The sequence below is a fragment of the Anarrhichthys ocellatus genome, unplaced genomic scaffold (genome assembly GCF_004355925.1).
Source record: "Anarrhichthys ocellatus isolate YVR2014 unplaced genomic scaffold, GSC_Weel_1.0 scaffold206, whole genome shotgun sequence".
Lineage (NCBI taxonomy): Eukaryota > Metazoa > Chordata > Actinopteri > Perciformes > Anarhichadidae > Anarrhichthys > Anarrhichthys ocellatus.
The window spans coordinates 129,877-140,475 of record NW_022280236.1 but is presented as its reverse complement, the minus strand read 5'-3'; the positions used below and the strand labels follow the sequence as shown (position 1 = coordinate 140,475).

Genomic DNA, 10,599 nt, shown 5'->3' with positions numbered 1-10,599 from the left:
AACTCTGAGATGCAGTACTGTAAAAAGTACAATAGTTAACTCTGAGAGGCAGTACAGTAAAAAGTACAATAGTTAACTCTGAGAGGCAGTACAGTAAAAAGTACAATAGTTAACTCTGAGATGCAGTACTGTAAAAAGTACAATAGTTAACTCTGAGATGCAGTACTGTAAAAAGTACAATAGTTAACTCTGAGAGGCAGTACTGTAAAAAGTACAATATTTAACTCTGAGAGGCAGTACAGTAAAAAGTACAATAGTTAACTCTGAGATGCAGCACAGTAAAAAGTACAATAGTTAACTCTGAGATGCAGTACTGTAAAAAGTACAATAGTTAACTCTGAGAGGCAGCACAGTAAAAAGTACAATAGTTAACTCTGAGATGCAGTACTGTAAAAAGTACAATAGTTAACTCTGAGATGCAGTACAGTAAAAAGTACAATAGTTAACTCTGAGATGCAGCACAGTAACAAGTACAATAGTTAACTCTGAGATGCACCACAGTAACAAGTACAATAGTTAGTACTTGAACCAGTACATAAACTGTCCGTGACGTTAGGGTGTTGTTCACTCCGGACCTGTAGGTGGCAGTAAGCAGCTCTGCAGTCCGCCAACAGAAGAAGAAGAAGAATCTGACCCGCGAAGAAGAAACTTGCGCGGGTAGTTTGACTGTTATGCTAACGGCTACATTAGCTTTGGATCGTCTCGGTGAGTTCTTCTTCGCTGTGTCTTTTCTCCTAAAGCTGCTTTATAACTTTAAGGTAAACATTAATAAGTAGTAGTAGTAGTAGTAGTAGTAGTAGTAGTAGTAGTAGTAGTAGTAGTAGTAGTAGTACAAGTATTATTCGGCTACTATATCGGTTAGATTGACGTAATATTTAAAGACATTTTCAGTGTTTCTGTTGGTATGAAGACGACATTCGGCCGGATTACGTAAGAAAAAGTGTCGTTTGTGTTCTTAGTTTAATTTTTAGGTTAAATTCTATCCGACAGACGACTAGTTAAGATATTTAACTAATCAATCGGGTGTTCTGTTCTATTCGGCTCATGATTTATTACGTGAAGATGTTCGTGTTACAACAATCCGTCATTGTTGTAACGTTAAATTCCGTCCGTGCACATTACGTCATATTAACTGAATCTGACGTTAGTGGGTTAAAAATGTCATATTTATGAATGGAGTCTGCTGTAACGTCTCTAATATTTAACATATTTTATATTTATATTGTATGTTATAATCCTCATCTGTTCTAGTCCAGCTGCTGGAAATAACTTTAACTCTCCACATCTGATAAAGGGTTTAAGTATTTATGAGGTATTTGTACTTCATTTGTATTTCAATGTTATGAAATTCTATATACTACATTTCAGAGGGAAATACTGTATGTGTAATATGGTGTTTAAGAATATACAATCATAATGCTGTATACATACGATATTGCCATTATAATAGTAGTATTATTAGTAATCCAGTACATCTTTTGTTGTTTGTAATATATTAATATTTTTTATCATATTTCATATCTTGTAAAACATCTTGTCTGTAATATTTCACGTAGTCATATCTTATACTTTATATACCTTCTGAAGTGGAGACATCAAATGAGGTCAGCTGGCTTTCTGCTTCTTTCTGCTCTGGGATATTATTTATCTCTGTTATGTTTGTTTGTTTTTATGTCATTTTATTAATTTCTTTCCTTATTTCTTCATTTTTATGTATTTATTTATTTCTTAGTTTATTTTGATCATAATGTCTCACTGAGCTGATTTATCTGTCAAATAACTTTAAACTGTTTTTAAAGGGGCTATATAAATAAAGTTGTTATAAGTTTATTCAGGTGTACGTAATAAAGTGGCCACCGACTGTTTATAATAACATGACTTGACTCTTCACAGTGAGACGTCATGGAGTTCACAGAGAGCAGATTCCCTCACCTGCTGCAGCCAATCAGAGAGCTCACCAAGAACTGGGAGATCGACGTGGCGTCGGAGCTAAACGACTATTTAGAAGAGGTAGAACACGTCGGATAAGAAGCTCTCTGATTAGAAAGAAGACTGAGTCTCTGCGTCTTTGAGTCTCCGTTTTTGAGTCTCTGTGTCTCTGCGTCTTTGAGTCTCTGTCTTTGTGTCTCTGCGTATTTGAGTCTGAGTCTCTGTGTCTTTGTTTCTGTAGCTGGACGACATGTGCATCACGTTCGATGGAGGGAAAACCAGACTGAACTTTGCCGAAGCGGCGCTGCTGATCCAGGGTTCAGCCTGCATCTACAGCAAGAAGGTTCACGTTCAAATAAAACCAAACTGTAAAACTTTATTAACAACCAGCTCTTATTAAACGTCACTGTCGTCTGTTTCAGGTGGAGCTCCTGCACAGTCTGGTCTACCAAACTCTGGAGTACATCAACGACAGGAATAAGAAGTGAGACGGTCCTCCAGCTGTGAGTCAGTGTTGGACAGACGCGTTCAGGTGATTCAGCTTTTCTGATGTTTGTTTTCTCGACAGACGGAACAAACAGACGTCAGCGTCTCAGGAGGACGACGCTGACGGAGCAGCGAGCGAACACGACGATGAGGCTGTGGTGAGAAACAGTTCTATTTATTGTGTTTCTGATTGTTGTTGATTGTTGTTAAATGTTATGCACCTCCCGTCATGTCAAATTCCTTGTATGTTCAACATACCATGGCAATAAACGGTTCTGATTATTATTCTCAGAGCTGGAGGGGGAAACAAAGCATGTTGATATATTTATTAAGATATTAAAATGTCTTTAAATATGTCTATGTGAAGTTTAAATGTTTACAAACAGTAGCCACATGACCAACAGGCTAATAACCTGCTTCCTCTACTGAACTGTTACAGAAAGGCATTGTGGGTAATGTAGGACATCATTGAGCCTAGTAGTCTGTCTGTCTCCTTCAGTTCACTCCGCTCAACATCAAGGTCTCTGGGAACTCTATGAATACAGACTCCAACACGGTGAGTTTACTCCAGACTAACTCTCTGATTACAGACAGTATATTCCAGACTAACTCTCTGATTACAGACAGTATATTCCAGACTATCTCTCTGATTACAGACAGTATATTCCAGACTAACTCTGATTACAGACAGTATATTCCACACTAACACTCTGATTACAGACAGTATATTCCAGACTAACACTCTGATTACAGACAGTATATTCCAGACTAACACTCTGATTACAGACAGTATATTCCAGACTAACTCTCTGATTACAGACAGTATATTCCAGACTAACTCTCTGAACACAGACAGTATATTCCAGACTAACTCTCTGGTGTCTGTAGATCATCATGAAGTGTAACTATCTCTGTTTCACCATCAGACTGTGAGTGTTGCTCCTCTTCCTCCTGAGTCTCTGATTCCTCCTGAAACCTCAGAGAAGCACAAGCTCCCGCTCATCAGGTCAGTCTAAAACAACACAATGAAGTATTTTATATATTACTACTACAGTGTTCAGATATTGTTCATAAATCTGTGTCTGTCAGTGTGACCGGAGACGTCCTGTGCAGTCAGAAGGACTTCAGGATCAACCTCTTCATCCCAGGAGACCAGGATCTGATCCTCCTCACTCTGGGATCAGCTGCCTCCAGGTTTCTGATGGATGTGGATCAAATCCCTGCAGAGTCTCTGCAGCAGAGAGGTACAGATCCTCGTCCTCTTGAGGCTCTGGTTGAAGATAATGGAGGTGATGCTGAGGAGGACTTCCTTCCTTTAGAGGATAACAACATGGAGCTGGACCAGGACCCAGAGGAGCATTTGGACCGGCACCAGGTCTGGTTTTTGTGTTCAGTCCAGTTCGGAGACTTTGAGACTCTTTGAGTTGTTGTTAAAGTCTTTAAAATGTGTCTCAGGCTCCGAGTGAAGGACGGATGATCCGAGAGAGACGAGAGGTCGAAGAGAAACCAGCGAGGACGGAGGAGACGCCTCCGCCTGTAAGTATGATCATCTTTATTCTCATTCTACCAGTTTAAACAAGTTTATCGTGGAAATATTCTAATGTTGCAATATTACTAATTTATTAAGTGTTTTTTTTCTCTTCACTCTCATGATATTAGATTTATATTTCTCATTACTTTTTACTTACATTTTTTTCTTTAGTTTTTTCATAAAATTATTTCTTAAAGAAATGACAAATACATTTTTGAAATGTCAAATTATTTTTCATTTATTTACTACTCATTAAATCATGTAAAATTAGAACTTTATTCTTTAAATATTGTGACTTAATTCTCATAAAAATCCAACAGTTCTGTCTAAATATCTCCACTTTATCCTGTAAACAGACGTTTCCTCTCGAACCCTCTTGAGTTTAACATAAAGAACGATGTGAACGTTTCAGGTCAGCGTGTGGACGTTAAACGACCCGTACGTCGTCCTCGGAGAAGACAAACCTTTTAAATCTGGGAAATGCTACAAAGTCCCTGAAGGTCTGGATGACGGAGGGAAGAGGAAACGAAGACGAGCTGCTTCTCTTCAGGACTTCAGGAGCTGGTTCAGAGGAACATGTGAGAACCACATTCTGTTTACATGATAATGAGGATGATGATGGTGATGATGATGAGGAGTATTTATTTTGTCTTTCAGTTGATCCTCCGGAGCACAAGTTCAAAAATGGACCATCGTTTCCAGGTAAACAATTCGTCACTATTTCATGAGTAAAACTAAATCTATCATAAGAAATAAAACCATAACATGTGACGTAAGGACGGCCATCTTTGGCCATCATGTTTTTCAGACCTGAACTACATTTATTTAAATACCATGAAAAACAAACTTAAGACTCGGAAGAGAATCTACAGGAGAGCAGTAAGTGTGTGTGTGTGTGTGTGTGTGTGTGTGTGTGTGTGTGTTTGTGTGTGTGTGTGTGAGAGAGAGAGAGTGAGAGAGAGAGATCCTGTTGATGATGTAATGTGTTGTCTCTCTGACCTCATCCACACGGATACAGATAGTTTTGAAAATTCATATATTATCGTTTTAAAGACTCGAGTTCTGCATTTTGGCCATCGCCATCTTGGTTTTTGCAACCAGTGAACAGGAAGTGACCATATCTGGACTGAGGAGGAGTGACGTAGAGATGCCGTATACGTCTATGGTACAGACCTGTCAATCACCGTGTAGCCTCGCCCTAAAGCATCCCCTGCTTTATGGTCTGTTTGACTCTAAATGGACCATAATGTACTAAATGAACATCATGCTGTATTGAAGAAGACTTGAAACTACAGATTGAGACCATAAACTCATGTTTACAATGTTTACTGAGGTAATAAATCAAGAGAGAAGTAGAGTCATTTTCTCATAGACTTCTATACAACCAGAGGAGTCGCCCCCTGGTGGTCACTAGAGAGAATGCAGCTTTACTAAGTGATGTCACTAAGTGGGTGTGGTCAGTGATGTGTGTGTGTGTGTGTGTGTGTGTGTGTGATGTCACTCAGGGGGTGGCAATCTCTGATGAAGAACTCAGGAGGACCTTCCTCCAGCTGGAGGAGGTGGGGCCACAGCAGCAGGGGGAGGAGCCTATGGACGGATTCAGACCCCCCGACATGCTGGGTAAGACCTCCACACACAAACTTTGTAGACATCACTTCAACTCCTCTCAGCTCAGGGCCCCGTTCCTCGTACGTGGCTAACTGAGTTAGCCGCATTATTTTCAGGATAAGATGACGTAGATCAGGCTTTTCGGTTCCACGAAGCAAGTTTGGCAAAATCACCATGGCAACACATCCATAAGCTTGAAGCTGCTCCAGCGCAGGCTAACTGAAGGTAGCCGGATAAGCTGCCACTCCCCCGAAAAACATGGCAGCTCCTGTCATATACGGTAGTCTAATGCGCTTGCGCATATACCGGGGGTTATACGGGAGTTCCAGAAATGCATGTACACACGGTGATCCATTAAAGCAGCTGAGCAAACTAAGAAGCCTCTATTGCATTAATGTACAGCTCCCTTCCTCAGAGATCCACTGATGAAGGAGGATATTAGTTAGATTAGCGTTTTATAGGGAGAGAGTTCTTCCACATCGCCAAGATCCGTTATCACATCACGATGACTTCCTATACGAGCGCTATCCATTCTGCCCACAAGGAATCATTTATTTACAGACCTTCTGGAGCATACATTGAACACCACACGCTGCAGCCTTGAGCTGTTCTGCGAGTGGTACATTGTTGTACAGTGTCGGCGATGCGGAGAACATGGGGAAAGCCGCTGCATGCCGTGCTGTTGGTAAAGTTTATTAGGCGCTTAATAAACTTATGGATGTGTTCATTACATCACCATGGCACATATTGTACTGACTCAGCATTCTGAGTAATGTGTGTGTGTTAGTGTTTACTTGCTCCCATGTCCTCTTGATGGCTGCGTTGCATACATGAGGGTTAAAGCACTCATAATGATATGACAGTGTTATTAGTACACCAGCATATCATTACTGTAGAACATGATGAAGGTGGACTCATGATAAGAACAGAGAGAATCACACACTATTTATCTTCACTGCTTCAGTTGATTGAATGTCTGATGATGAATAATACACACACAGTTGAACCATGTACGAGGAACGGGGCCCTGGTGTCTGAGTCTTTGAATCTTTTAAAGGTGGAGACGACGACAACTCAGACCAGGAAGCGTTTCCAGATGATCTTCCAGCTGAGTTTGCTGTAGGACCAGACTTCATATCTACAGGTAGAGATCACACCTGTAGGACCAGACTTCATGTCTACAGGTAGAGATCACACCTGTAGGACCAGACTTCATATCTACAGGTAGAGATCACACCTATAGGACCAGACTTCATATCTACAGGTAGAGATCACACCTGTAGGACCAGACTTCATATCTACAGGTAGAGATCACACCTGTAGGACCAGACTTCATATCTACAGGTAGAGATCACACCTGTCGGACCAGACTTCATATCTACAGGTAGAGATCACACCTGTAGGACCAGACTTCATATCTACAGGTAGAGAACACACCTGTGATATACTTTTTGTTGTTTTAGGCGCTCAGAGAGATGAGCTGAGTTATGAAGATCTGGTGAAGCTGCGTGTGGTGAGAGATGAAATGATGACTCATCATTAAACCATAATACCTGATCAATGAGATGTACTGATTACCTGTGTGTCTGTGGTGCGTTCAGGAGCAGCTGGTGGTGAACTGTCGAGGTTACACTCAGGAGACGGCTCTGTCTCGTAGAGTCAAAGACTGGGAGGACCAGATCAGACCGGAACTGGTGCTGCAGGTAATGAACCAGTCTGTGGGTTGTTGTGATCAGCTGGTTGTTGTTGTTGACGTTGCTGTGTTCAGGAGCAGCGCTCCGTGTTCAACATCCACGACTACGGAGACCGGATCGTGTCGTCATTGACCGGCGTCGGTCAGAGAAGATCTTTCTCCTCCATCGTCTCTGGATTCAACAACTATGAAGCCTGTAAATACCTGCTGGCTTCTCTTCAGCTGGTAAACAAACAAACAAACACATGACATCACAGAGAACACCTGCAGCTTCTAACATCAGTGTGTTTGAGATGTCTGGAATCAACCAAAGCTCTTCTGATATTCACCTTCTAACCTGTTAAAGATGTGATTCACATGTTTGAAGTGTCTTTGTGGAGGTCATGTGACCGTCATGTGACTAACTGAAGGCGTGTCCTCTGGTGTCTCAGGCCAACGACCTGACGGTGGAGGTGGACAGTGTTGGAGGTCTGGAGGACAGCGTGGACTCGATGGGTCTGACTCTGATCAGCACTCACAGAGCTACAGACAGGTTCAAGACCCTCACGGGTTCCACATGAACACACATACACACGTGTGTGTGTGTATATATATATATGTAATAATTTAATACAAAAAAAACAATTAAAAAAACAAAAAACAACTTAGATGGAATTTAATCCTCCTCTTCTTTAAAAAGACTTTTACTTTGAGATATTTGTGTTTCTTTAGATTTTTAAGATTCACCACGAAAGACAAAAATACCAAAAACTAGTAAAAGTTTAGTTTTTTGAAAACATACAACGGAGTAAATCAAAGTTATATTTCAAAAGTAAATATTTAATATGTTAAATCACAGAACACAAAACATTTCATGTATTGATATCTCAGACTGGTCGTGAGCAGAAGGTTCTGGTTCCTTCAGGGACCCTACGGTTCTGTTTCCTTCAGACCCCTAAGGTTGTGGGTGCAGCTGCTCGTAGTTCTTGATGTGGTTCCGGACGCTCTCAGTGATCTGGTCCTGGCTCTTCATGCGGTTGTAATAGTCCAGAAACAGCCCGTCTGGACTGATGAGGTAGATCAGGATCGTGTGGTCCACGATGTAGTCCCCGTCCTCGTCCTTAGGACCGGCACTGGCGTACACCCTGTAGTCCCGCCCCGCGTGTTTCACCTCCTCCGGCGTCCCCGTGAGTCCGATGAGCCGCGGGTGGAAGTCCTTCACGTAGCGGTCCAGAGCCGCCGCGTCGTCCCTCTCCGGGTCCACAGTGATGAAGACCGGCTGGACCGGCGGCAGCGAGGCGTCCCGGTCCAGAGCCGAGACGGCGGCGCTCAGCTTGTCCAGCTCCTCGGGACAGATGTCGGGACAGTGTGTGAAGCCGAAGTACAGAAGGACCCAGCGGCCCAGGAAGTCCGCTTTAGTCCTGCGTTGGCCTCGGTGGTCCAGAAGACTGAAGATCCCCTGACCTAGAGAGACCTGCTTCAGCTGCTCCACCCGCCGCCGACGCTGGTTCTGACGCTTCTCAGAGTCCACGAACCACCAGGCCGCCAGCAGGCTGCCGCCCACAAGCAGGCCGACGCCCACCCGGGTCCTCAGACCAGGACCAGGAGGACCCGGACCCCGCGACAGGAAACACCGGGGGGTCCGCTGAGGAAGACCAGGACTCAGAGGAAGACCTCTCAGGAGTCTTCCTCCTCCACGCACATCACCCACAATGCACCTGAACCACGACATGTTTGACTCCTGCAACACAAATGCAGTATTAGTAGTTTACTTTAAGAGTACTATTACTGTGCTTAAAGTACCACAAGTACTCACTCTGTTATACTTTAATCATTCAGAATACATTGATGACATATTCATATATTCTGTTTTCACAGTAACTTACAGCTGTATTGTAGTAAAAAGTACCTCATTTGTACTTCACTCTTATGCATCACTGTTTATGAATATTAAAACATTACGGAGCAATAATAGAGAATAAAATATATCTTTATATATATATATATTTAATTCTGGATCTTTTACTTTTTTCTAGAGATGTTTATTTTTCTTTCTTATTGTTGGTCATTTATATATTGACATAATATTCATATTTACACTATTTGTGTACATCCTGTCTATACTTTACATTTTTATGCTGTTATTTATTTATATTTTTAAATATTTATTTCTAAATGAATGTTGTTGCTAATCGTTGACATATCGGTATATGAAAAATAATTTATAATATAGTATAGTGAAAAAATGTACATTTTTATGTAAAAAAAACCCTGTAAATTTAAATGATTACAATTCTAAAAAGTGTATGAATATTTAATAGTTATGATTAACTTAAAAAAATAACTCGGTGAAAGTGTAAAATAACAGAAATATATAATATTTTACTGTTTTTAAATGTATTTGTTGTTGCAGTACCTCTTCCCGCCACCAGCGGCAGCACTGACCGGCGTCATGTTAGATTCTACATGGTTTGTATTGATTTGAATGAAATTCACGGTTCACTCGATGAGAATAACTCGTGTTTTTGTTACTTTGAACGCGCCTGACATCGATAGCTATCCTCCTGAACGGTTACTGACAATTTTACCTTTCCTCCGGTGGGTTCATATTATTATTATTAATGTAACGATAATATTATTTTTTAACACTTAAAGTGAGATATTAGGGCTTCAGAACAGGACACACTATCACTCTAAGCTAACAGTTAGCAGCTAACCTGCTGCTGTGAAGCTAACGTTACGTCACCGGGACGTTAGCATAGCTAGCTAACGAGGTTAGCATAGAAACGTTAACGTTTCAATAGAAATGAACTCACCTTCAGTCTGTGAACAGCGTCTGTGGTCACACATGTAACAGAAACACGACGTAATTACGTCATTACGTAAAACTCAACACAACCACACTGTAAAAAATACTGTTAGAATACAAGTACTAATCCCACACTGTAAAAAGTACTACTGCAGTAAAAGTACTAATACCACACTGTAAAAAATACTGTTACAGTAAAAGTACTAATGCAACACTAAAAATAGTTTTACAGGATACAAGTACTAATACAACATTGTAAAAATACTGTTACAGTACAATTTCTAATACCACACTAAAAAAATCTGTTACAATACAAGTACTAATACCACACTGTAAAAAATACTTTGTTACAGTAAAATGTTCCTTCAAAGTATAATCAGTAAAATGTAATTAAGTATTTAAATTGTCTTTAAAATATCTTCACAGGTATTCTCTCTCTCTCAGGTTTTCTGTCTGTCTCTCTCTCAGGTATTCTGTCTGTCTCTCTCTCAGGTATTCTGTCTGTCTCTCTCTCAGGTATTCTGTCTGTCTCTCTCTCTCAGGTATTCTGTCTGTCTCTCTCTC

The 10,599-nt window shown here is 41.0% G+C and overlaps 2 protein-coding genes across 5 annotated transcripts; one reads left to right on the top strand and one right to left on the bottom strand.

The window, feature by feature from the left end:
- Nucleotides 1-699: 699 nt before the first annotated feature.
- On the top strand, nt 700-7,856 carry ncaph2 (non-SMC condensin II complex, subunit H2). 4 transcript variants are annotated; one of them, XM_031878850.1, is made up of 18 exons: nt 700-758; nt 1,894-2,010; nt 2,171-2,272; nt 2,352-2,413; nt 2,498-2,573; nt 2,915-2,971; nt 3,342-3,421; nt 3,505-3,790; nt 3,871-3,951; nt 4,359-4,524; nt 4,604-4,648; nt 4,755-4,825; nt 5,452-5,566; nt 6,612-6,698; nt 7,018-7,067; nt 7,156-7,257; nt 7,323-7,472; nt 7,679-7,856. In XM_031878850.1, exons 2-18 carry the CDS (start codon nt 1,903-1,905, stop codon nt 7,805-7,807), a joined length of 1,767 nt encoding a protein of 588 aa, XP_031734710.1. In that variant the 5' UTR covers nt 700-758; nt 1,894-1,902; the 3' UTR covers nt 7,808-7,856. The 4 variants fall into 4 exon arrangements, with proteins under 4 accessions (XP_031734710.1, XP_031734709.1, XP_031734711.1 ...); XM_031878849.1 differs by lacking the exon at nt 700-758 and adding an exon at nt 1,257-1,312; XM_031878851.1 differs by lacking the exon at nt 700-758 and having other exon boundaries at nt 1,674-2,010; nt 7,329-7,472.
- Nucleotides 7,857-7,914: 58 nt separating this feature from the next.
- On the bottom strand, nt 7,915-10,062 carry sco2 (synthesis of cytochrome C oxidase 2). The gene is made up of 2 exons (XM_031878847.1): nt 10,043-10,062; nt 7,915-8,967 (listed from the first exon to the last, which is right to left on the bottom strand). The coding sequence occupies exon 2, from the start codon at nt 8,956-8,958 to the stop codon at nt 8,182-8,184; it is 777 nt and encodes a 258-aa protein (XP_031734707.1). The 5' UTR covers nt 8,959-8,967; nt 10,043-10,062; the 3' UTR covers nt 7,915-8,181.
- Nucleotides 10,063-10,599: the final 537 nt, after the last annotated feature.